The sequence below is a fragment of the Lissotriton helveticus genome, chromosome 2_1, assembly GCF_964261635.1.
Source record: "Lissotriton helveticus chromosome 2_1, aLisHel1.1, whole genome shotgun sequence".
NCBI lineage: Eukaryota > Metazoa > Chordata > Amphibia > Caudata > Salamandridae > Lissotriton > Lissotriton helveticus.
Window position 1 is genome coordinate 1,401,071,414 of NC_136059.1, and position 27,206 is coordinate 1,401,098,619.

At 48.5% G+C, this 27,206-nt stretch overlaps 1 protein-coding gene across 1 annotated transcript in view; it reads left to right on the top strand.

Annotated features, from left to right (window-relative positions):
• LOC144818685 (dynein axonemal heavy chain 6-like) overlaps positions 1 to 27,206 on the top strand; it is a 1,395,111-nt gene that overhangs the window by 1,288,763 nt on the left and 79,142 nt on the right. The window contains exon 36 of the mRNA XM_078676337.1: positions 20,615 to 20,766. Within this exon, the coding sequence (XP_078532463.1) occupies positions 20,615 to 20,766 (152 nt within the window). The remainder of the gene's footprint in view (positions 1 to 20,614; positions 20,767 to 27,206) is intronic.

Genomic DNA, 27,206 nt, shown 5'->3' on the forward strand with positions numbered 1-27,206 from the left:
GTTTCAGTGCAAAACGACGCAGATTATAAGATTAAAAATAAACTAACAGTTAAAAAAATCTGATACACAGGGGCACATTACATTCACGAGGGCTAGTTTCAAAACCGGGGAAATATAAATCCAACATATTAAAAGGGTGATCCCCAGGGCATAAAATTCATATGGTTAAAAATAATGTAAAGGATATCATAGACATTGTGCCCAAAGGGTAGAAGTAAGTATAAGCGACCAATATCATCATCCTGTGTCTATGGTGTTTCTTAATCTTGCGGCCATCCTTAAACAATTAACAGTGCAAAAAAGCGTAAAAGGCTCATCAGACAGTTTCAAAAACAACAGTGCCACCTTTGCGTGTTTGAACCTAGCAGTCTTCAAAATGCTCTTTATGAACAGCTTCCTGGGGTGAGCATAATAGGGGGACAGTAAAACAAAGTGGAGCGTGTCCTGCGGAGACTTATAGTCACAGCCACGGGGGCCCCTCAACTCAATAGATGATAAAAACAAGGGGAGGAGTCAGAGGTGTCGCCCTCGTCATTGTACTTAACCTGGGCTGAGGTAAACTGGTGCAGAGTGCTTAAGATATTAACCAGCCCTGGATCCACACCAATTGCCCTCAGTTGCTCCCAAAGTTTCTTACAATTGACCCGATCAAATGCTGCCGTGAGATCCATGAAAGCCAAGTACACCGTCTTGTTACTAGCGACAGTGTACTTGGCAACAAGGAGGTGTAAATTAAGGCATTGATCGGAAGTTGAGCGACCTGGCCTAAAACCGTACTGAATATCCGAGATGAAGTCATGTTCATCCGCCCAATCCATAGGCTGGTTAAGAATAGCTCTCCCCATGACTTTCACTGAGACATCGATGAGGGAAATGGGCCTGTAACATTGTGGGTTTTAAGGATTGGGACAATTGTCGCAGTGGACCATTAAGAGGGCATGCCTGCCTCTACTGCCGTATTGATCACTCTTGATAGGATCGGAGCCCACAAGTCTACCTGAGATAGCATGAGATCCGGGGGGATCCCATCCGGACCCGGGCCCTTGTTCTGGGACAAGCCCTCGATTCCCGCTTTTATTTCATTTAGGGAGAATGGGGTCTCAATAGCTGTTCGATTGCCTGTCCCAGCGGATGGTGCTCAGTGCACAGACAATCATGATTGTAGAGGCCTTGGAAGTGCTCCACCCAGGCCTCTGGCAGGACATGAGACACTGGCTTAGATTTGTTCTTGTCTTGAAAACAAGGTTCGTTTACGATTTTCCAAAAAGCAGTCATGTCCCTGGATTCTGCCGCTTCCCTCAAGTTCTCCCAATCCTGATGTTGCGATGAGATTTTATGTTGTTTCAGTGCCTGATTATACCTCCCCCGGCAAGTGGACACCGTAACCTTATCTTTGGGTACAATCTTTATTGCTGCCTTCAGATCTCTCAAGGCACTGGAGCATTGCTGGTCAAACCACCTAGGAGATCCTCTACCTCCTTGGGGGTTCTGAGCAAACCATCTATGCAGTGAGCCACTCCCTCAAATGCATTGATTAGGTCTGTCCCATCTATGGATAGATCAAGGCACTTCCAAACCTGACAGTTTTTATCCGCCAATAGTGCCTTGTAGAATTTATCCGGGTTAATCTTTGACCATCTCAGTCTCCTTCCCTGATCCGTGGCTGTGAAATAGCCTCTAATCTGTTTACGAGGGGGTTTTTGACTGGATCAGGGTCCCTTAGGATCAACACCAGTGGGTTATGATCACTAAAGGCACTTGGCTCAACATTAAAACTTACTATCTGGCCTATTAGGGAGCTAGGAACAAAAATGAAATCAATAACGGAGCCCCTTCCCTTGCCTTTAAAAGTTGGGAGGATACAAGGGTCCCCGGTAGCACATGCCAAATCCATCGTGTGTGTAAGGGCGTGGGTGCCAAGCACCTTGCTTAGCTCCAATCCCTCCCTAGTATGTTCCATATGTAGCCCCTCTTCTCTTGGACACGTGGCCCATTCCCCCTTACTGCTAATTAGGCGGGAGCACAGGTGACAATTAAAATCTCCCGCCACCACCAATTGGGCACTAGCAACCACAGATGAGTCTATTCCTGTCAGCCTCTGATCCAACTCTGCCAAACTGGTCAGTGTTTGTCCGCCCTTAATGGCATTATAAACATTTAAAAAAATTAATTTTAGACCCCTATTCACGAATGTATTCCCTGTGTGCAGGCTGAATCCCAAGCCAAGTCTTCCCATTTCCCCTGTAACCTCAAATCCACATAAGTGATTAGGCCTCCCTTAGCTTGCCCAGAGGAGTATCTACATGCTGGGACAAAAAACATTTTGTAGCCCTCAAGTGCTAGTGTGCAACAGTCTGTCTACCACGTTTCCTGCACGCAGATGATATTGAATCTGCTGATGTATCCTGTCCAATCCTGATTTTTTAATTTACTGGACAGGCCTGCTATATTCCAGGAGATTATGTTAATCTTTCCCTGCCCTCCTTCTATAGGGGGGTTAGACCTATGGACAATATGCCCCGTAGGGGGTTCGGCCCCACTAATGGCAGTTATCTCTATATCCTTCGTACTATGGGCTCTCTGGGTAAGGGGCTGAGTTGCTAGCACAATCAGCCCCCTAACTAGCCCTCCTCCGTCCCTGGTATGGTACATTTCCTCATGATCCCCCCCTTGGTCAGTAGTTGGCCTCTCACTCAGTCAATCTGTGTCGCTTAGGGCGGAAACACTTTGTAGGGGCACATAACGATTGAGTGTGGGTAGTGGACGCTCCCCCCAGGTTAACCTGGCCGACTTTTGCCTTGGGTCTTCCCTGTTAGTGGCATGCACCAGTCCTCTGTAAAAGAAGCCAAGTGGAAGCAGTCTAACACTAGTGCCATGGTCCTCCTGAAAGGTTGCCTTATTTTGGTGGTAACCCAGTCACATGCAAGCCTTTATTCGGATCTCATTATTTATTAATTACACCACTGTTCACAGACTCACCGCATGAGAGAGCACGATTTCATAACGCGCCTACTATTGTCTTTTTCAGCCCTAGTTCCATCCTCAATATTTAACCTACAGTGACCATACCTACAGCCCTGAGCTTTCTGGCAATTTCTCTCATCGATTGCATGATTAGTATTGACACCCCTGCACAACTGAATGTGAAACATGCCACCACTACCGCACAGTCACCCACGCTTTTTCTCGCTACATTTGATTAGGCAATTAATACTCCCCTAATGAAGGGCTTCTTTTATCCCGAAGTGCATTGGACCAACAATTTGAGAGCAACCATTCACCTTTTTCTAAAGATCTCCATCTTTAATGAAAACATGTGAATAAAACACCCATGAAACAGAATTTATGATGATTGAATACATTTAATTCTTGAGAATAGACTATCCTGCCTTTCATCTTTGATTAAGTTTGGATTATACCATTCACTGTACTCCATGCTGTGCACTTAGGGGACATAGCCCATGTGGCGGGGCTTATCTTACATATTTCCATTGGCGCTTGTGGATCAGTGAGCGATACCTGATCTGCACGCATCACCCTAATGAACCTCCAAAGGAATATTTGAACCTTGCCTTTACACTCTGGTGTCCATGAACCACCACCTTGCGTCTTCAGACCATCCCCAGTATTTCAAACAGCAAGGTATGTTAGCTGTGCGAGCGGGTACATACATGTGTGATTCAAACAGTGTGTTGGTGGAAGCTTTCCTTTGTAGCATTGTGTGAAGTTTACCTCCAAGGTAGATGGATGCTGGAGATCTTTGTTTGGCAACACAACTTAAATGGATGTGAAGGGTCCCAAAGGTCACATGCTGAGAACTTTTTTAACATCCTACGATTCTAGGCAAATCACATAATATCCCCGGCTCTAAAAAGAAAATGAAAGTGTCCTTGTAATGTACCTGGTGCTCGTGTAAACCGTCCCAATAGCATCGGGTCAATGGCGGAATGGGGAAGGGATGGGACAAACACAACGGGCCTGATTCACAGAACTAACTTAAGACAAAATCCTAAACTTACTATCATTTTGGTATTCACAGAAGGCACTTACTCATGTTGGTATTCACAGAAGGCACATACTCATTTTGGTATTCACAAAGGTTAGGAGTCCCAACTTTACTACTCCTAAACTGAGAAAAATCCTAACTTTAAGACTTTTGGTATTCACAGAAGGCATTTAGGAGTCCTAAAGTTAGGAGTCCTAACTTTACTACTCCTAAACTGAGAAGAATCCTAACTTTAAGACTTTCGGTATTCACACAGGCATTTAGGAGTCCTAAAGTTAGGAGTCCTAACTTTATTACTCCTAAACTGAGAAAAATCCTAACTTTAAGACTTTCGGTATTCACAGTAGGCATTTAGGAGTCCTAAAGTTAGGACTCCTTAATTCTGTGAATACCAAAATGAGTAAGTGCCTTCTGTGAATACCATAATGAGTATGTGCCTTCTGTGAATACCAAAATGGTAGTAAGTTTAGGATTTTGTCTTAAGTTAGTTCTGTAAATCAGGCCCCAACAAGGCTTTGCAGAGGGCGGGGCTTAGGGCTGAAAGCGAGGCTTGGAGCACGATGAGAAAATAAAAACCATAGCTGGCATGCCCGCTTGAAATGCGTGCAGCCAGTGTAAGAATGCGTATGTAAATTCTCTGTTCAGGGGAGACTATTTCTGTGCAGCCAATTGTAGGAAAGTGCCCCTTTTTCCTTGATTACCCCCCACTTTTTACCTGAGACCTGATGCAACCTGACTTGTTGTTTCCCAAGACTCTAACTTTGTATCCACAATTGGCACAAACCCTGGCTACAGGAAAGCCCCTTGTAAAAGGTACCACTGATACCAAGGGCATTGTGACCAGGGAAGGTTTCTAAGGGCTGCAGTACCTGTTGTGCCACCCTTAGAGGCCCTACACCTTAGCCAACATGCACTGCCACTGCAGGCTGTGTCTTTTGGTGCAGAGAAAAGTGAAGAGTTGACATGGCACACATCCCTGTGTGAAATGTGGGTGGGTGTGCACACCTATGGTACACTAAAATGTATCCAATAGTGAAAGCTAAAGTTAGCTAATGTTATCTGTGTATGTGCGTGCGAGACAACGGGGAAAGGTACCACCCCCCCAGGTATAATGTGTCATATGAGTCCCTGGAAACCAAGGGCTGTGCTACGCACTGCTCTCAGGCAAAAAGCCTATAAACTCTTTACTTCTGCTTCAAACAAATATTTATTCAAGTTTTCTTTGTATATTCATTACCGTACTGCAACATTATGCTCTCAAAACCACAAAAATAAAGCAATTCATTCTCCTTAATATATGAAATTCAAACTGTAACAAAATATATCTTGTTCAAAAATTATTCAATTATATGTAAATTAGACATTAAAAACCCAATGCATTTCGGGTTCACACTGAACCCTTCATCAGGGGTTATAGTGACTCTTGATTGAGTTGAAGTTCCTCGGGATAATTCAGTTCTCGTGTCTACAACAAAAAAAGAGGTTTTTTGCAATATCCAATGTTAGAAAAACGTACATTGTTTGCATATTATCACCTTCACCAATGAACTCAGGGTTTGCATTCTTCACAATATCACAAAAAAATGTGTAAAGAATAGGTGAGATCAAGTGAACAGGAGGTGAAAATAGAAGAAAAATAGAAGACAAAGCTGATGATAGGTGCTCAATAAAACCCAAAGCAACCTCCAGTGGATGCCAAAAGAACCCTACCTTCGTGTGAAGTAAAATGAAAAATAAGTGACCAGAAACCTCTTTGTGGATTAACACGTTAACTAACCAAAATCGCGATTGTAAATGGTACCTCTATCTTTCAGAAGATCTATCTGGTCATGTGAAAACAAGGGCATCAAATTCATCCAGTTCTGTAATGCAACATCACTCATTAAAAACTCACCGCTAACTTAATAAATATGAAGTGTTCACTTCGAGCAAAGTAAATGGACCTACCCTTCCAAAACAAACAAATGCTAGACGAAAATCCGATCAAGTTCCAAAGAAAGTTCCATCTGTCTTAAGCGTCCACAATCTAAATGAAAGTCTCTTTTCGGGCTAGTGTGGTATTAATCTCCATGCCTGAAAGTGGTGTAACCTGTTCTAGAATAGTGAATCTTAGTTGAGGGATAGTGTGTGTAGCATTTACCCAATGTGCTGCCAATGATGAGTTCATGTTTTTGTTCCTGATGCGACTCTTGTGTTCCACTATTCTGGTTTTTATTTTTCTGCTAGTCCTCCCCACATAGACTAGTCCACATGGAAATTTTATTGCATAGATGACATTTTCAGTTGTACAGTCTGAGGTATGTTTCAAGGGTATAGATTTACCAGTCTTGGGATGTTGAAATTCTTTACTGACTATCACATTGCCACATTGTCCACAATTGTAACACTTCCGCATCCCCTTGAATTATGGCATTTGTGAAATCCTGGTAGTCTCTTTCAATAATTCACGTAGATTTTGAGCACGAGTATGTGCAAATAAAGGGGGTTGAGTGAAGATGTTATGAAAATCAGGTTCATTCTCTATAAGTTCCCATCTTTTACGAATGATAGCTTTGACTTTGGGAGCCTGTGCTGAATGTTTCAATACATAAACCTCTCTTCTCTCATTTGATTTCACTTGAGGAAACAAGTGAAATCGAATGAGAGGTTTATGTATTGAAACATTCAGCACAGGCTCCCAAAGTCAAAGCTATCATTCGTAAAAGATGGGAACTTATAGAGATTTTCATAACATCTTCACTCAACTAGCAGAAAAATAAAAACCAGAATAGTGGAACCCAAGAGTCGCATCAGGAACAAAAACATGAACTCATCATTGGCAGCACATTGGGTAAATGCCACACACACTATCCCTCAACTAAGATTCACTATTCTAGAACAGGTTACACCACTTTCAGGCATGGACATCAATACCACACTAGCCTGAAAAGAGACAGAGTGGATAAAAAAACTTGTAACCATAATCCCGGGGGGTCTTAATGACCATTATGAACTGTTGTGCTTTTTGTAAACAATTTGAATCCATAGAATGGAAGGGGTACATTGCATTCTTTATAATACTCAACCATGGACAATTAATTTATTTATTTTTCATTCTTTTTTTCTAAGTTTCTTTCTTCATTTTTTTATATTCTGGATTTAATTTATTTAGAACTTTTTATCTGGTATATATCGGTAGACTCGGGCTTTTAGACCGAGTTTCGTTTTCGATATGGGCGCCATCTTAGAACAGGTCACTAGTTCTGTATAGTCCTCTTTCTATGTCTAATACGGCACCACGCAAGCATACCTTTAATTGATTCGAGCTGCTGCGGCAGCTTGTAGACTTGGCGAGGAAACAGCGTACAGGGATTCAGACGTGGCGGTGATACGATTCATTTCCAAGGTAGTATTCTGGCACAGGATTGAAAGTTATGTCACGGCATAGACTGTCAGTATCACTTTGGGTTGTATACATAGAGTCATTCTTTTTTACCTCAGGAGGATTTTTGGATACTTGTGATGAAGACTCCATTCGTAATATAACATACGGGCGAGGTGAACGCTCTTTAGCGGGTAAGATGGAGACCCCGGTCCCCGTGTCTTTACTTGGCGTCTTTATATGGTAGTTATGACGTGTGTTAGTATATACTGAGGTTGGGAACTCATACTTGAAATTTACATTTCATTTAGATTGTGGACGTTTAAGACAGATGTAACTTTCTTTGGAACTTGATCGGATTTTCGTCTAGCATTTGTTTGTTTTGGAAGGGTAGGTCCATTTACTTTGCTCGAAGTGAACACTTCATATTTATTAAGTTAGCGGTGAGTTTTTAATGAGTGATTTTGCATTACAGAACTGGATGAATTTGATGCCCTTGTTTTCACATGACCAGATAGATCTTCTGAAAGATAGAGGTACCATTTACAATCATGATTTTGGTTAGTTAACGTGTTAATCCACGAAGAGGTTTCTGTTCACTTATTTTTCATTTTACTTCACACAAGGTAGGGTTCTTTTGGCATCCACTGGAGGTTGCTTCGGGTTTTATTGAGCACCTATCATCAGCTCGTTCTTCTATTTTTCTTCTATTTTCACCTCCTGTTCACTTGATCTCACCTATTCTTTACACATTTGTTTGTGATATTGTGAGGAATGCAAACCCTGAGTTCATTGGTGAAGGTGATAATATGCAAACAATGTACATTTTTCGAACATTGGATATTGCAAAAAAACCTCTTTTTTGTTGTAGACACGAGAACTGAATTATCCTGAGGAACTTCAACTCAATCAAGAGTCACAATAACCCCTGATGAAGGGTTCAGTGTGAACCCGAAATGCATTGGGTTTTTAATGTCTAATTTACATATAATTGAATAATTTTTTAACAAGATATATTTTGTTACAGTTTGAATTTCATATATTAAGGAGAATGAATTGCTTTATTTTTGTGGTTTTGAGAGCATAATGTTGCAGTACGGTAATGAATACACAAAGAAAACTTGAATAAATATTTGTTTGGAGCAGAAGTAAAGAGTTTATAGGCTTTTTGCCTGAGAGCAGTGCGTAGCACAGCCCTTGGTTTCCAGGGACTCATTTGACACACATCACTGTGTGCCTTGGTGCCATGCCTACAATCCACTGCCTGAGGCCTAGGTAATTCACCCCACTAGCCCTAAGGTGAGGGTACAGAGGCGTGAGCCCTGTACCCCTACAGTGTCTAGGTCTATTTTTAGAAATTGTAAGTGTAGTGAAGTCATAAAGAGCATATGGTCTGGGAGTTAATTACTACAAACTCCACAGTTCCATAATGGCTTTACTAAAACCTGGGAAGCTTGGTAGCCAACCTCTCAGCACATTAAACCCACACTATTGCTAGTGTGGAATTTAATGAAAAATGCACACAGAGGGCATCTTAGAGATGCCTCTGAAAATCTACCAGCCCTCGTGTTGTTCTTGAATGGCTGCCCGCCACCACCCGACAAGTTTCTGGACACCTGGGTAGAGAGCCTCCGCTCTCTAGGTCCAGAAACAAAGGCCATCCTGGGCAGAGGTGTCATGCCTCCTCCCCCAAGTTGGGCATTTGGACGCTGTCCCTGCCTTTGCTGCCCCCAGCAACTGTCACCCACTGGTTCTGGCCCATACTTTGTACAGGAGAATCAGCTGGAAATCCAAGTTAGGAAGAGAGGTGTTCCCACCTATGCCAACCCCTCCCCTCAGGTGGGGGAGGTGAGTTGAAGCACACATCTCACTCCCCTTCCATCTTAAAGATGATGGGACTCAGCCAATTAGGAAGAGGCTCATGCCCCCTCCCACAGGAGGGTGACATAAAGGGGTGTACCCACCCCCTTTTAACGCCCCTATGTCTAGTATTTAGGAGCGACCATGAGCCTTGCCTCGGTGAATGTGAATTACAGGCGCCAAGCGCCTTTGGAAAGTCAGCCATATATAGATTAAACGGGATCAGTGCAAGCACGCAACCCTGTTTCAGTCCCTTTGTTGTGGGAACTTTCGAGGAGATGTGAGTACCGCCACCTAGTTTCACCTGCACCCAGGTATCTGTATGTAGAAGTTTCAACATGTTTAGAGTAGGCTGTGGTGTGCCCCATTGCGCCAATTTCCCTCACAGTCTACCCCTCTCTACATTATCGAAAGCAGCGCTAAAGTCAATGCAGCATAAATGTAAAGGTAATTTTGAGGCTTTAGCTGCATGGATTATTTGATAGAGACTACTAGCCGCAGATTCCTTCAAGTAGAATTATCCCCAGGTGTGAGACTGGATCGGGAAAACTTTTGAGACAGCATCCCTGTGCGCCAGGGGCGGGGCGACTCTGCCTAGGCATCGTCCGCGTACGTGACGTCGGCGAGGTCACATAAGACCAACCCCGGCGCGCCCACGTCAGTTTTTCCCTTTTACGCATGCAACCTGAATCTGGTCCTTGCTGCGGGCCTTTTAAGGCCCTCTTTTTTCCTTCCATTGTCCTGTCTTTGTGGAACAGTGTGCGAATGTCTTCGGGCTTCAAGACTTGCACGTCGTGTGGGCATCTTATGTCGGTTACGGACCCTCACCTCATTTGTATGTGCTGTTTGGGAGAGGATCACGGCACCACTGATTGTGCGGAGTGCCAACAGTTGAAGTCGAGGCGGGAGCGCCGGATGAAACTTCTCTCTGCACGGCTTTCCAGGTCTACGTCCTCCCCTCGGTCTGCTTCGGCGGACGGCTTCAGATACGACCGTGGTCGTCGTCCTCGCCCTTCTCCGATGTCACGTGAGCGTCGCTCACCGGTGGGTAAGTGTTGCAATTTGTCCCCGGGGACTGATTTCCGGCCTGCCGGGGGCGCAGGCTCTCCGCGGGTGATGTGGCCCCACGTGTCGTCCTATCCACCGTTTCCCAGTGTTGGGACGTCGAGAGACCAGATGGAGACATACGCGCCAGCTTTGCAGGCCTCGCTGGCGTCTCCTCCTCCTTCGCTTCCTGGGGCGTCAGCGGATCCCTTGCCTTGCGTGGGGCCCTCCGCGGTGCCGTTGGCGGCTCCGGCCCCGGTGCTGACTGGTTCGGATCCAGGCTTGGAGGATGTGGTGCTGTTGGGGTGTGGCTCCTCTGGGGCACCTCCTTCAGACCACAGCTTCTCTGCCTCGCTGCAAACTCTCCCGGGAGTCCCTGTGGTGTCGCGGGAGATCACCAGGGCTTGGGTCGCATCCCTGAGCCCCAATCGGTCCTTTGACAAGGTGGTCGTGTCTAAGGCTGAGGTGACGCCGCTACGGCACTGGCAACGGCTGGACCGTGTGGAGCCACAGGGGTTCGTGGATCCTCCTCGTCCCGCTCCGGGTTGTGGCTGGGTGGGGACCCCCATCCCTCTTTGAGACCCTCTAGTCCCTCCCCATGGGCGGCTGCCTTGTCAAAGGGCAAGTCGGAGGTTGAATCGTCCCTGGCGCCGCCACATGGGTTGCCTGACGATCTCCGCCACATTCTGAGCCACGGCTGGCGGAAGGCTTCAAGTCACTCCCCAGGCCCTTCTCGTTCCTCCGCGCAGGCGGCTGCCTCGGCGGGGGTCGAGTCGGCATCACCCCAGCGCCGCCCCGAGGCCAGTTCGGCTCCGGTTACTCTCTGGTCCCCGATGCGGTGTGACTGGGAGGGACCCTGTCCGGTGACGCCAGGTGGTACCGAAGTTTTGCCTCAGGCGGCGGACTCTACGGCTCCGCACAGGAGTCGTGCTGCGGATTCGTCTTTGGAAGCTCCGTCTTCTCCGGAGGCCAGCTGTATGTTGGTGTCGTCCTCCCCGGAGACTGGTCGCCGCGTGGTATCTTTTTCACCGGCGTCATCGAAGGGAGGCTCCCCGTCTTTCCTGAGGCAGAGGTGTTCGTCAGAAGAGTGGCAGGTCCCTCATTCATTCCAGGTCTGGCCCTTGCCCGTCCCGCTTGGCTTCGGGGACGGTCACCTTAGTTTGCAGCCGTCACCCACGGAGGAGCTGCTTTCTCCACCCCGAGGCCCTACGGACGTGGGTGCGGCCTTTGCTCAAGCGGTGTCCACGGCCAGGGGCATTTTGCGCATGGCTGACCCGGTTGCTCACTTTCCGGCGGACCATCTCTTGGAGGTTCTCCACCAGGGCCCTGGTGGGAGGGAGATCTTACTTCCCTTTGAGGGTTCGCTGCTTTCTTCCCTGATGTGGGCTTGGAGGCATCCAGCCTCAGGGAACCCGGTGCCTCACCACCTTCTGCACCAGCATCTTCCGACGCTGCGTGACCCGGCGAGCATTTCCCTCCACCCCTCTGCTGCCACTCTGCTTTTGCGGATCACCTATCCCTCCCTGCCACCACTGTTGACTCCGCCATCCCGGGAGGCCTGCTGGCTGGATTCTTGGGTGCGCAACATGTTCGCCTCGACCAGCGCTGCCCTGCTGGCCCTTAACACCTTGTGTGTTTTGGCTTGGGCCTCCTCTTGTTTGTGGGACTCGGCTGAGTCTTTGGGATCCGCAGCCTCCCAAGAGAAGGTCCAGGTGGATTTGCGGCATTATGCTGTGGATGGCCAGGAGCTAGCAGCGTATATTCTCTGCTCCGCTCTGGACATCTCAGAGGTGCTGGGCCGGGCCATGGCTTCCTCAGTCGCCCTCCGCCACCATGCTTGGCTTCGGGATGGTGTGTTCCCTGAAAATATTCAGGAGCGTTTCATTGATCTTCCATTTGACGGCAGCCTGTTGTTCCGTGCCCCGGCTAACTCTGCCATCCAAAGGTTCCTGGCGGGGCACAGTCCTCCTCCTCCTCCACCTTATCCTCCTTCCCTTCCTCAGTGACTGCTGAGTTGGGCTGGTTCTGGGCCTTCTTAGGCCTATTGTTCTGACTGTGGAGTGTGCTTTCTAGCCATTGAGTCCTCCTTGGGATTTTGGCATTGTTGGCTGCTGGACGGCCCTTTGTTGCCTTTGTGTGTGTGTTTGATGGAGTTGTTGCGCAGACTCGGCCCTGAGATTAGGCCTTCTGCTTTGCTTGGGCTGCTTGTCATCCTTCTGCGGGGTGTTTTTTCCCCGTGGCCCTTTTGTTTTTTCCTCTACTGCTGAAGTTCTTCCAAAGAGGGTTCCCATATCTTGGGACTTAACATACCCTATGTGGGGTAGTGGTAGCTGTTATATAGCTTGCGCTCTGCTAGGGAGTTCTGGTCGCCTTTGGGTGCCGGTTCTCCATGGCATTTCTGTATGTTGCTTTTGCTTCTTGAGGTCGTGTGCGCGGCCCCTCGTAGTGTTATGGCAGGGCATTTTTCTCATCTTCCTGCCCCTGTCCTGAGGGCTGGGGTGATTCTGAGTGCTCCCTTGTCAGACGTAGACTGCCTGGTTTTTCTGGGGCCCCGGGCTGTTCTTCTTGCTTTGGCAGCTTATGACTGTTGGCGCTGTTCTGGCTGGCCTGTTGCCTTCCATCTGGAGGGAGCTCACCTTCCCTTCCCTCCTTTCCTTGGGCTCTCTGGGCTTCTTCTTCTTCCTCCTCTTCCTGTCTTGGCTTTGGATGGAAGCTCTGTTGCCTTGTAAGGGAGTGGGGTGCTTCGACCCCTCTAGCCTTGCCCTTGGTTCTTCTGCTGTGAGGATACGGGTCTCTTCAGTCTCCTTTTCCTCATACACCCTCTGGGGTCAGTGGTGTTCTCCTTGTCAGTGGGGTTCCTCTTGCCTGGCGGAGATGAAGTTTCTCTTCTAGCCCGCAGATCTGGTCCCCTGTGGGACCTTCTGTTCTGTCCTGGCTGGTGGGGTCCTTTTGCAGACCCTCCTTCCCCGTGGGTATTGTTAGGGTATCTATTCTACGTGAAGGAATCTGCGGCTAGTAGTCTCTATCGGATGTATGAGTTAATTACCCTCGGTAACGATGTATCTGGTAGAGACGATTCTAGCTGCAGATTCCTTTCACGGCCCGCCCTTCCTCCCCGTTCTGCGAGGGCCCTTGGGTTGGTCTTCGGTACTCGCCTCCTGGTGGGGGGCTGTGTCTCCTGTGAGTACCTCTTTTTGCTCCTGATGGGTGGCTCCATCTGGATGCGGTTCATTCCTCCTCTTGGTTCCTTGGAGGATGGGGTTACGGTGCTTCTGTGCCCCGCTGCTCTGGATACTCCAGGTTTGGGGGGGTTTACCTTCAATATCTGTCCTCCCCTCCCTTCCCTTCCTGTTGCTGCTGAGGGTCCTGGCCCCTCTGCTACCTCCAAATAGGGGTAATCTGGCTAGGCCTTGCCCTTATTCCTTGGAGGGTGGTTTCCCTCTATGCTGGGGTGGCGTGGAGGTTGTGTTTTTGCCTGTCTTGGGAATGGATCCCCTTCCTTATTTCTGGATGGGGGTGGTGAGCCTGTTACGTGTATCATGGCCCTTTGACGCATGTTCCTTGTTTCAGCAGGAAGGTTGTCTATGTACTGGCAGGGTGGTTGCTCGGGGCTCTGCTCTATTCTTTCTTCTGCCCCTGCCTTTGGACACTGCAGTGTTGCACTGTTCCATATGGTGTCGTTTGTCTCTCCATTTTTCTACTCTTTTGCACACTGTTCCCATGCTCCCACAGGTTTTTGTCTGGTGGCTCTGCGTTGTGGTGCGGAAAAGTTCTCAGAAGAAAACTGACGTGGTCGCACCGGGGTGGGTCTTATGTGACCTCGCTGACGTCACGTACGTGGATGCTGCCTTGGCGGAGTCGCATATTGTCGCCCCGCCCTCGGCGCACAGGGATGCTGTGGCAAAAGTTTTCCGGATCCAGTCTCACGCCTGGGGATAATTCTACATGAAGGAATCTGCAGCTAGAATCGTTTCTACCAGATACATCGTTACCGAAGGTAAGTAAGATTGTAAGGATGTTTGTGGATGTGCTGGCCATTTTGCAGAAGCCGGTCTGGTTCAGCGGTAATATCGAGTTCGCCTCCGCCCAATTTGTCAGCTCCTTCGAGTATAGTGCCCACAAAGTATTTTGCTTCATTTTCTATCACAGCTACTAGGTGATAATTATTGGGCTCAGCCTTGGTACCTTTTTTATAGATTGGCACTATTGTTGAGCCCTTCCATGATTTCGGTATTCTGTTTAGCCGCCTGACTTCCAGAAATAAAAATTGCAGGATATCAGCCCAGTCTTCACTCTTTGCTTTAACCGCATGCGTGCGGGCGGAATTCCGCTCGTACGCGGAGATTTTTAAAAGCGCATATTACGTGACGAGCTGGGCTCGTCATCAGCGTGCGAGGAGGCTACGCCATGACGAGCCCAGCTCGTCATCAGCGTGGAAGGGGTTAAACAGGGCAGGCGGAATTCCGTTCGGTCCCCGAGCCCCTTCCTTCCTCCCTTTGGCAATCTGCTTTTTGATTAAGAGAGGTAGAGAGCGGTTATCTGTGCCTGATGGTCTGTTTTCTTTGTGTGGCTGCTCCTGCTCCCTCAACTCCGTTTTGCCTGCTCCAACTTGTTTTTCAGATGTCCAACTATTAGCCATTTGAGTTCCAGCACTGTCTGTTTGGTTGTTGGAGGGGGTAGTAAGGAATTTTACCCAGTTTACTTACGAAATATATGACCCAATACCCTTATGGTGTGGGTGGATAATCCTGATCACAGTTTCCCAGAAGCAGACACTGTTATTGCTGTTTGTATCATATAGAAGTTATGTCTAAAGTACATTCTCACTGTAATGTTCCATTTCAGACTATTTAATTTTGCCCTTTGATCATTCAAGGAGGCTCGTGCAGTGGCGTTCTCTGGGAGTCTTCTCAGCCTGCGCAGAGTTGCGTTTATTGATTTTTTGAGATGTTTCAACTGTAGTCTTTGATCCTTCAAATTTTATTTTTTTCCCATGCTTTCAGGGAGTTATTTTTTGTAGCAAAGGTATCTGCATGTCGATGTGGTAGCTTGGCAGTGAACTGTTCCCAGTAATCTATTTTGTCTTCTGGGCTGAATACTGGCGAGTTGAAGAGTTGAAGAGTTGGATTGCTACTTCGGCCTTAGAGTTTGTGGTGCAGCCAGGAGGTTGGTTATACCTCTGAAGTTTAGGGGCTTCCTATTGACACTAGCACACTACATACCTTTAGCAGATCACCTAGGCCAAAACAAGACCTGGGACAGAATTCTCCCTCACTTTCATTGGCCTCACATGTCTGAAGACACCAAGGAGTTTTGTCGCTCCTGTGCCACCTGTGAAGCCCGTGGTAAGGCAGGTGGTACAACAAAGGCCTCCCTGATACCACTACCTGTGGTGGGAGTTCCCTTTGCGAAGGTAGAGATTGCCATTGTTGGTCCCATGGATCCCCAAACTGCACCTGGGCACAGATTTATGGTGGTGCTGGTGGACCATACCACTAGGTATCCAAAGGCAATCCTCCTTAGGACCATCACAGCTCCTGTGGCGGCAAGGGCCCTCCTGGGAATCTTTTCCAGGGTGGGTTTTCCTAAGGAGGTAGTATCAGACAGAGTTACAAACTTCATGTCTAGTTACTTAACTGCTAAGTGGAAGGAGTGTGGAGTAAATTATAAATTTACCACCCCTTATCACCCACAATGCAATGGGTTAGTTGAAAGGTTCAACAAAACCCTCAAGGGCATGATTAAAGGTCTCCCAGAAAAGCTTATGCGCAGATGGGACATACTTTTGCCCTGCCTTCTATTTGACTACAGAGAGGTTCCACAGAAGGAGGTTGGTTAAAGCCCATTTGAACTTCTGTTTGGACATCCAGTTAGGGGTCCATTGTGTCTAGTGAAGTAGGGATGGGAGTTACCTCTCAAACACCCTAAACAGGATATTGTGGACTATGTACTTGGTCTCCGCTCCAGGATGGCTGAGTACATGAAGAAGGCTACTAAAACCCTTGAGGCTAGCCAGGAATTACAGAAGGCCTGGCATGACCAAAAAGCTGTGCTGACTGTTTACCAGCCAGGGCAGAAATTATGGGTGTTGGAGCCTGACAGTTAGCTGTCAAAAGGCAGTTGATGACCTGCAGCAGGTCATGTGCACTGCTCCCATTCTGCAAAGTCCTAACTACTCCAAAGAATACATTGTCCAAACAGATGCATGTGAGTTGCGGATAGGGGCTGTGTTATCACAATTAAATGATGACGGTCAGGATCAGCCAGTAGCTTTTATTAGCAGAAGGCTGACCCCCAGAGAGAAACGTTGGTCAGCTATTGAGAGGGAGGCCTTTGCTGTGGTTTGGGCTCTGAAGAAGCAGAGGCCATACTTGTTTGGCACTTACTTCATTGTTCAGACAGACCAAAAGCCCCTTTTATGGCTAAAACAGATGAAGGGTGAAAACCTCAAACCTTTGAGGTGGTCCATTTCCCTACAGGGGGTGGACTATACAGTGGAACATAGAACTGGGAGTAACCATGCCAATGCAGATGGACTATCCAGATATTTCAACTTAGAACATGAAGACTCAACTGGTCAAGGTTAGTTTAATGTCCTTACGTTTGGGGGGGGGGGGGGGGTTGAAGGAGAATAGGATCTGCTTCCTATAGCTATCCCACTTTTTGCTGATGTTTCACTGTTTTTCGACTTTAGTAAAGCTGGGACCCTGCTATCCAGAGCCCCAGCCTAGCTGCTTCCTCTATAAAATGATTGCATGTACTTTAGATACACTCCAGATTGTGTAAGGTGGTGTATGCACCCCTTACTTACATATAGGTTCCCTATATCTACCTTATATCACTGCACATATCAACCGATCAGTCTCCCCAATGGCAGGCCTTATCAATCTTGAAGGCAGGGTGCTGGGTTTTGTGTGACAGGTTGCCCATGCATGAGCAGGGCCCCTCTGCAGCCTTTGGAATCTATCCTCTGGGATTGTTCTGTAATGCAGCCATACCATATACTCTTAAGTGCATTATAACCTCGCGGTAAATGCTAACTTTGAAATGGCTACAAGGGAACATGCTGTTTTGGTGTCAAACACCGTGGAATCATACCTCCCCACCAGTCCTGGCGTGGGAAGGTTTGATTCCACCTCCTAGATGGAGAAATATGACTACACCGGTACACCCGGTATCCAGCTTAACAGAACCCTGGCATCACAAAATGGATGTTGCCAGCCACAGATACCCGTCTGCCCTCCTGTTGATGGCCGAAACTCCGGCAGGGGAGGTTGGATAATAGGTTTCCTGTCACAGGGAGGTGTAACCACCTCCCAGACAGGCTTTAGTGTATTGGGGCTGGGTGGGTGCACTCCAAGAGTACTTTGATATCTGCACTGGGGGCACATTTGGTGTCTCTGTGCATAGTTCAGCTCAAAACGGTTGCAGGGGCTCCCAGCCCCTGCTCTGGCGTGAAACTGGACAAAGGACATGGGTGTAACGACCCCTATGTCCTGACCCTCCCATAGGTGGGTTTCCAGAGTTTTTCCCACCCCTTCCTTGGGTATGAAGTAGGAACCCCTGACTATAGGACTTTAGATTTACCCGGACGAAACTCTGATATAGAATTCCAGAACTTCAACTATCTACACTTCGTTGGATGACTGAAGAATCTCCCTTGGAGTAGAGGAGTTACTCCCCTGCAAGGCAGGCACCAAAGACGCATCTGTCCGGTTTGCAACTATGCAGCTCCTGAAGGACTCCGAAGACTTTGCAACACAGGAGGTGGGTTTCCAAGCTTCCCTGAGGCCGATCCATGGTCTCAGTAAACCTGAGATCTAAAGCCCTCGTGTGGAGCGTGCAACCCGAACCCCTGGACACCGTGACCATTTGCAGCTGCATATGCTTCTTGGCAATCCCTGAGGCTGTGCTTTGGGCTACTTGTAGTCCAGACCCTGAGCAGTGATTCCATTGAAGATTACTGGCCTACACTCCACGAGTGTCCCGTGGGCCTGTATTTAGTGATTCCTCTTGAAGTCCCTTCGTGATCCCTTTTCTGTCGACTTGTGGGTCCCTGAGAAGGGTACGGTAACTTTAAATGGGCTTACCTGGTTGCTCCAGACGTGCCCTGACTCTCCAGTGCTTGGGAAGTCACCTGGATCTTGCTGGTTCATCCCGAAGACTTTTTACTCTCACCGCGGGGGTTGCTGTTGCCAAGGCTTGTTGGTCTCCTATCCGGACACCGACCCCCCCAGCACTCGACATCCTTCGTGGGGCAGCTCGCCTGCGGTATCTGGTCATGGTCGATGTCTCCTGGTCCCCGTGGCAGTGGAGTCAAGCTTCACCTCATCGCACCTGAATTACTCGACATTGGTGGGCATTGGTCTACTATGGCCCTGGTCACCCGTGAAGTGACCCAGACTCTGTCTCCTCTGCTTTCAGGTTCTTCACATCCCCGATCAAGTCTTGGATCACACCGGACACTTTTCCTTTCCACGACAGCAGCACTTTGCAGCAACTCGCCATTGAAAACAGCGACGGTACCCGACACCATTTGGCACCTATGCTTCCGGCTTCCCTGGGTGAGGTAACATGAGTACTCCGGTGCTCACATGGGTGCTAGCCTTAGAACCTCCTAAGTCTAAAATGGTTTGCTCCAAGTCCTCTCTGAAGTGTCCTTAATCTTTGAAATACCAACTGCAACTTTCCCATAGGATTGTATGGAGCTCGCGGCTGTGTTCTCACACTGCAGGCGTCCCCTGTGGGTCCCCTGTGTCACTACCTTGGGTGGTTCCTTGGGGTCCCAGCAATTCCACGTGCCTAGTGCTCTAGGCACTGTGTCTAGGCAAGTCGTGACTCCTATACCACTTTCTTAATATATGGTTTGGTCTCCCCCTGGGGCCCATTGTATATTGTGCTATTTACTTACGTTCTAATGTGCTGATATTGTGTATCTCGTTCTCTAATCTCATAAAGAGGTTAGTAGAGAGTCTTTAGTAATAAATACATATATTTTATATATACCTTGTGTGGTTCCCTTTTCATTTGGTCATTCAAGAGGTTATAATCTGGTAAAACAAGCTTCTTTACACTCCTTCAAGACTTAGCCTGAAGGCTGCTCTCCATAGCTGCCACTAGGATAGCTTTCAATAAAGGTTGTCTTAAACCTATCATCAATAAGCGTTGTTTGGACTGGTGCAAGGTACCCACTATAACTAGTGGACAGCATATGCCAGGCCAACTTCTCACAGTTTTTAAGTGTACATACATTTGAATAGGCAAATTAGCTCTGAAAGTGCTTGATTTGATCCAATTCTGTACATAGCCTTAAACTCAAGTTACTATGCACCATCCATGTGGCCTACTAGAATTAGGACCCGAAAAACCTCAAAAAAGTGCCCCTACATGATAATCCTGTTGGGAGCTTGTAGTCCGCATTCTCATACCTGATTCCGCAACACCTCATCAAATGCCAGAAACATAGATGTCGACCTTTGGATGTTATGGGTCAAAAACTATGGAATTTCATGGTTCTCCAGGTTAAAGCTGACCCTAATTGTGGTACCAGAATATTAAAGCTAAAATATGCCTTGAAATAAATACTGCAACCTAAATATTAATTACAAAAATAATCCCCTACTGATGTTAATATTAAAAAATCTACATCCAATGAGATGATATTTTTGTAAACGATACTTGAGACACAATATTATATAATTTGTATACAATAATCTCACAAATAACCAAGTAACTACCTCTGATTAAGAAAATAAATGCAGACAGCTTTTCTAAGCCAAACTTTTAGGAAAGCTTTTGCCTAAATCTTGTCACATGATCCGTGATGGAAGAATGTTGGAAGTGAGGCCAAACCGCTATTGTACTGCTTGTGTATTTGTCCACATTTTGTATGATTCAGGGCTTCAAAGCTATTGTAAGATGAAAAGTGGTGCATTATAAAAGGTAGCTTATGGATGGTTATGTCATCACCTGGGAGAAACTCCCCATTTCAACTTTATTGTTTTCAAGCCTTCCATTTAACCCGTTCAGCGCGGCGCGAATTTTTGCGCTGTGCTGAACGTTCTTAAAAACGGGTGTGGTCATGACGGAACGGTTCCGTCATGAGCACAGCTCAACCGACGCTCATGACGGAACTGTTCCGTCATGAGCATGGAAGGGGTTAAGAGTGGAAATATGAGGTGACTGAGTTTTTAAAACAAATCCGTTTAAATTGCATTTTGAATAATTGGTAGAATGAATAAGTAAACAACTAGAATGTATGGTGAACATTTGTCATTAGTATCTACTCATATACATTGTATGTTCTAAACTAAATATATCTACTGTATATTATTATTTTTCAGGCACTCTTCAGAATCATGCTCGGAAATATAATTTGCCAATTGATGAACTTAGCTTCCATTATAATGTAGTGCCTGTATACAGAGATCAGGCAGCAGTGGTGGAAGCTTTGAAGACGGTTGTGTTTGGACAAGAATTGCCAATGGATATTGAGGTACTTCATAATTACTTAAGTTAGTTTTGATTCAGAATATTAAAACAGACATATTGGAATCAACAAACAGTCATTTTTCTTTTAAATATTGATATAGTACATTTTTTGCCAAATTATTGTAAATGTCAAATTATGTGACCAGCTTAAAAACCCAAGTAATACATTTGAGTAACATTCCATACACACACCTTAAATCCAGTTCATTTCATAGTGATCCCATTATTTGAAGCATTCATAGAATTTGTAAAATTGTAAGTTAGCAACATATTCCAATATGCCATTCAGGCAAAATAATATTAATTATATACGCATGACTGATATCTCAGGCTTCAGCTTGTAAATTTACATCAAGTTGGATTAATTGCACCCCCTCTATAATTAGGCTTGTTAAAAAAGAACATCGCATCTCTCAAATGTCCAGCTACCCAGGACCTAGCTAATACAATCATTACTGTTGTGATAAAATCAGCCTTTGAAGCCTTGAGCATGTACTGCATTGAGGCTTCAATTCCAAATTAATTACTTGTCCTAGTAAAAGTAATCTTCCTTCTTTAAAAACATCTTAACTAGGGGGCGTGGCTTGGTGCGTCAAGATGGCAGTCGCACTCTAAGAGTGCTCTGGACCCCTCCGTGATCCGCGCCACAATCCACTGCCAGACCATTACATACCCTCACGCCAGCTGCTGAAGCCTCCGTCCTGCCCCCATGCTGCCAGACGAGGCACTATCCCTGCCTGTGGAGTCGACTTTCCTGCCTCGGCTGCAGAAGCGCCTTCCCCGCAAGACGGCGGCAGCAGCCCCCTGGGGCCCTTCTCTGTCCCAGTACATGGTCTGGCGGCCGCCCTGAAAGTACTCGCTGATTCCCCGCTGCTGGTGAGACAGACTCCTGGTTCACTGCTAGGCAGGCCCCTTTCCTCTGCCCGGCCGGGCTTGCTGTTGCCCCGGCCCTCCTTGGGGATGCGGCCACCCGGGAGAAGTATCGGCCACCAGATCGGGTGGTGGTGTCTGGCTGTCTGAACCCCCTTCTGTGTGCGGTCCACTGCGTGTGCCCTGAATTTCATCTGGCCGCAACCGGGGGGCCCGGGCGCTCCTGATACCCCCAGACCATTGTGCCTGCTTCCTGAGGCCTGATTGGGTCCTGGACCTTCTTGAGACTGCTTCCCCGGCTGTCCCTGCTATTTGCTGCGGATCGGGCTGTGCTGCGGCCATTCCACCCTTCCCTCCGCCCGGCAATGGTCGACCTTCTTGGTTCTTCACGGCTGCTCTGCTCCACAGCCTGATTCTGTGGCACCTCCTGAGGGCCTCTGGGCCTGCTGGTCGCTCCGTGGCCTGGCTGCTGGCACTACAAGACTCCGGGGACGCTCCCCACCCTACCAGCATCCCAGGGCCTGCCAAATATGTCTGCAGGGACCACCTCGCCTCCGGATGTGGTGTTTACCCGCGGAGATCGGCATAGACGAGGATTAGAGGCTTCAGATTACCTCTTCATGCCAGGCCTTCACTGACACCCCACGACTCTACGAGGAGGTGGGTGCCACTAACTTCTGTGACTGGGGGTGCAAGTGGGCTCCCAGTGCTACCTATGCATCCATGGTCCCACGCTCCACTTTGTGACTCACAGGGGCTTGGTCTCCGCCCTGTGACCCACTACCACTGCACCCCACTCTGGCTCTATACCTACAGACACTCCTTTGGGGACTCGGGCCTCCGGTGAGGACTTGGAAACACCGACAGGACGGGTGGCCCTGGGGTGCCCTGCGGGTTGGTACTCACCTGGTGTTATTGGCCGCAAACATCGAGTGGCAGGGAGCTCCTGGCACTGACCCCCCCTTTCCTCCATGATTTGGATGCCTTGATGCCCCTTCTGCGAGGCCCGGCCTGACCCCGTTAACAGACCGCCGGAGTCCAACTGCCCTTGGCTTGGGGAAACTGTTCTGTGAGCCACCTCAATTTTGTGGGTGAACCCGGGGGTGGGGCAGAGTCGGCCACACTCACTGAGCAGCATATGGGGGCTTGTTTTTCTCTCCCCCTCCCATCTTGTCTCCCCTTGGCCTGGTACGGCCCTCTTCGGGATTGAGGGGCGACGTTCTCTGCCTGATTCCACTGCCATTTCAGGCGTCGGAAGGACATCGGATGCCCCATGTACTGAGGACTGGTGCCTGGGTGGATTCGACGCACTGATGGCTTGGGTGTTGGACTCCCCCTACCAGAATTCATAGACATGGAACTGTCGACCCACCGGGACGCCTAGTTCTTGTACTCACAGCAGAGATAGGTCCCGATCGCGCCCCAAAGACACCCGCCCCGCAAACCCAAACAAAAATGGACCAATACACTACCGCTGACCATAGTCTGGCAGAGGGAGCGATGGGTGGCACCCCTTGCCGGAGGTGACTTCTCAACAATTCTACAGGCCATTAGCACCTCTCAGGCATTGGTGGAGGGTAAGATTGGTGAGGTACGGGTGGACGTTGCCCTTATCCGCCAGGACCTGGGCAACGCCACTGCAAGAATTTCAGAAGCCGAGTCGCGCCACTCCGTGGCTGAGGACGAGCTGGGTCAGCTGAAAACCCAAGTGGCCCGCCTACAGACTCAAACCTTGGAATTACATCAACAGGCTGAGGATGCCGAAAATCGCTCCCAGCGTAATAATCTGCTCCTTATAGGGTTCCCTGAGGGAGTCGAGCAGAGATGGGCGGACACCTTCGTGGAGACCTGGGTGAAGTCATGGATACCCAAAAACTTTCTCTCTGTGTGGTTCACAATTGACCACGCCCATCACTCCCTCGCTCCCAGGCCTCCTCCCGAGGCGCCATCTCTCCCCCTCATCATTCGGATCCTCAACTTCCGGGACAGGGATGCAATCCTTCGTGAGGCACGGGCCCATGGCCCCTGAAATACCAGAACAATACGATATTGGTCTTTCCAGACTACACGAGGGAGGTGCAGGCCCAGCAACACACCTACACGGAGGTTAAACAAAAACTCAGCAATTTGGGACTACGATATGGCCTTCTCTTTCCGGACCTTCTCCATGTCGTTTTCCATGGCAAAGCAATTTTCTTTGACACTCCGCAGGAGGCCTGGACTTGGCTCACGAAGGAGCGCCCATTGTGGACCTGGCCCGCTTCCCCCACCGCTCTGTTGGCATCTCCACGGTCACACTCCTCTCCTCCCAACCACAGCGAAGACCTAATCCGTCCCGCAGGATGGGGGACCAGAGAAGGGGGCCTTCACGCTCGCTGGGCGCAAGATCCCAATTGCTGATTTCTTCTGAAGTTCCTCCGGCGCTTGACGGCCAAAAGCAAGCCAATTCCCTGATTGACTTAAACCATGATCTTGACCCGTCTGAGACGCTGCGCCCCGTTCTGTCAGACTCTGACCTATCTAGAAGTCCTGCATTCTAGGGATCTGGCGACGACGCCGTAATCTGATGATATAGGCCCAGGAGGCTGATTTTGAGGCAGAACTCTTTGCTTGTTTTTGTTCACATACGCAGACATCCATCTATATGGAGGGGTCCATCATTGCCACGAACTGTCTGTTAAATGTTTTAGATTAGCTCTCTGTTACTGTTCGTTTTTCCTTTTCAGGGCGACAGGTGCTAGGGTGGGGGGCTTGGGGGGAGGGAGGGCCGATGCCCTCTGGTCTCTTTCTCTTTTGGCTTCATTTGAGCCATTGCTTTTTGTTTTCCACAACAGCTCATCACACGCACTCACCACCGCCATCGATAGGGGACGTACAACCATGCGCAGGCCATATCCTCCTAGCCAAGCTGCAAGGAGTCGCCTGGGACCCAAGCTCCTCCACATCTACTATGCCCGCGCCATCCACTCTGCGGATGCCCACCCATGGTAGATCCCTCCACGTCTTGTCGTGGAACGTAAATGGCTTATAAGATGATATCAAACGGACTGCATACCTTCGGAGCACCGAACGCCAGGTGCCTGGCGTTCTTTTCCTTCAGGAGATACACCTCCAAAGAACCCACTGTTCTTTTCTCGCCCGATACGGGTTCGACAGTGTCTGGCATTCCGGTTTCACTCGGGGTTCCTGAGGGGTGGTCATACTGACTCGAAGAGGTCTCCCCTTCACCCCAGTAGATGTGACGACCGACACACAGTGCCACTATGTGGCCTTGACTGGTAGGCTTGAAGGAGAGGTTCTAAACCTACTATCCACATACTTCCCTCCAGCCACAATACCCTCTACTCTTCAGCATTTCACAGAGGTAATCTCCACTCTCCCTCAGGGTCAGACAATAATTGGGGGTGACTTAAATGCGGTTATGCAGCCATCCCTTGACACAACAGGTGACCCCCTCCGCTTCGCGCCTCACCTGTGCTAAATGGCTTTCGGACTGGTCATCTGCCCTGGGCTTGTGTGACGCCTGGCGAATTTGGAATCCCGCCGGGAACAATACACTCACACTTCCGCGGCCCATCATACCCACTCCCGCATTGATTTGATCCTGTTGCCGGCCACCGATTGCCAACTGGTTTCTGGTGTCACTATTCTCCCCCGTGGAATCTCAGACCACTCACCTATCTCCCTCTGTTTGGCACATGCCTCCAGTGGGGTACATACGGTCTGGCGGTTAAACGGATGGTTTTTACAGTATGCGGAGATCAAAGATGCCCTCAAAGTGGAACTGAAGCAATACTTTCTGGTCAACAAGGGCTCGGTCCCTTCCTCTGGTATACTGTGGGAAGCCAGTAAGGCTACCTTGTGTGGCGTGGCCAGGGGTCTGGTTCACACGAAACGGGCAGCACAGACTGGTTGCCTGACCCAGCTTGAGGCTCAGGCCGCGCGGCTGGAATTGAATCCTGGAGACACCAGACGATGCTCATCCCGCAAGACGGCTCGCGATGCTCCGGGAGGAGATCCGCCAGGTCTCCCTAGACTCGGCCAAGACCCTGTGGTGCTCCTCTGTGGCCCGTGTTTATGGGCGGGGGCAACAGAAATGGAAAGCTGCTCCACAATCTGGTCTCCTATCCCAAGGCCAACAGAATTACCCCAGAAGTCTGTGAAGCTGCCGGTACCCACCACTATACCTTGCAAGCTATCGCCCGGCTTTTGCGGGTTACTATGCCCAGCTCTACTCAGCGTGGACCCCTGGGGCCTCTCTAGTTGAACTGTTGGAGCAGGCAGGGGTTCAGCTACCCCACCTTGCCTAGGCCGAATCGACAGACCTTGACCTCCCCTTTACCCCTGAGGAGATTCATGGAGATATCTCCCTATTGCACTCCGGAAACACGCCGGGGCCAGTCGGCTTCCCGCAGGAATACTACGCGACATACAGCGACTTATTGGTCCCCCACTCAGTCGACAGCTTCCAGCACGTGGTCGAGATGGGCTCCTTCCCCCAGAGACCGATGTGGCTACTATCGTGGTCATTCCAAAGACCCAGCGACCCTCTTTCTCCTGTGCGGACTACCGCCCGATCTCTCTTCTCAATACCGAAATGAAAATCTTTGCCACTGCCTTGGCTGAACGCCTTCATCCCCTGCTGCACCAATTGGTCCACCCAGACCAAAGCGGCTTTATGAATTTTTTACCACTTTGCCCTCACTACAATGATAATTCTTTGTGGTTGTTGGAACACACCGTAATTTTAATATTAAATGTCCTTAACGCATGTTCTATCTGACTCTGCAGGCTGTCATCCCTCTCCCCACCACAGTCCTGATGAAGTCCCGCTTTGACTATACAATATTGCGCATATAGGGTTGAAACGTCAACGATACCTCCCGGTCCAGTTTAAGGCCTTGCTTGCAAAAATATTGAAATTGAAATTGAACAGAGCAGCAGGGTCATTGTGTTTCTGTTGACCCTGGCCTCTTCCAAACTTGTATATATTTTAGTCCCCTTGTACATATTATGCACCCAACTGTGTCACTGAGCACAATATGTCACTTGATCACAACTCACTTTAATTTTCACCTTGTTGGCAGCCGTGTATACAAAAATTCCTTATATGTGGGTATATATGAATGATGCAAATTCGGTGTGTTCCCTGAAAACGCTTTAACAGTAATCCTGTGCAGAAAATAGCTTGTTTTAAATTGAATTGTATTTATAAGAAATATTTGGTTAAAACCCGACAGAACCACTGTACTTTTTGCATGCCCATGGCACCCAGCCTTCCAAACGCCGCCTCCATCTCGCCCACCGCCACCTATTCACCCCGTATCTGGCCCTGCTCCTCATCGATTTTTAAAAGGCCTTTGATTCGTTTGATTGGAGCTATTTGGAGGACGTTCTCACTACGATGGGATTCGACACCCTTTTTAGGCGTTTTACCTCAGTCCTGTACTCCAACCCTAAAGCACGAGTTCTGAACAACGGTGCCTTCTCTGAGGCTTTTTCCATCCAGAGAGGCACCCGTCAGGGTTGCCCTCTCTCGCCGCTAATATTCGCGCTGGCAATGGAGCCCCTGGC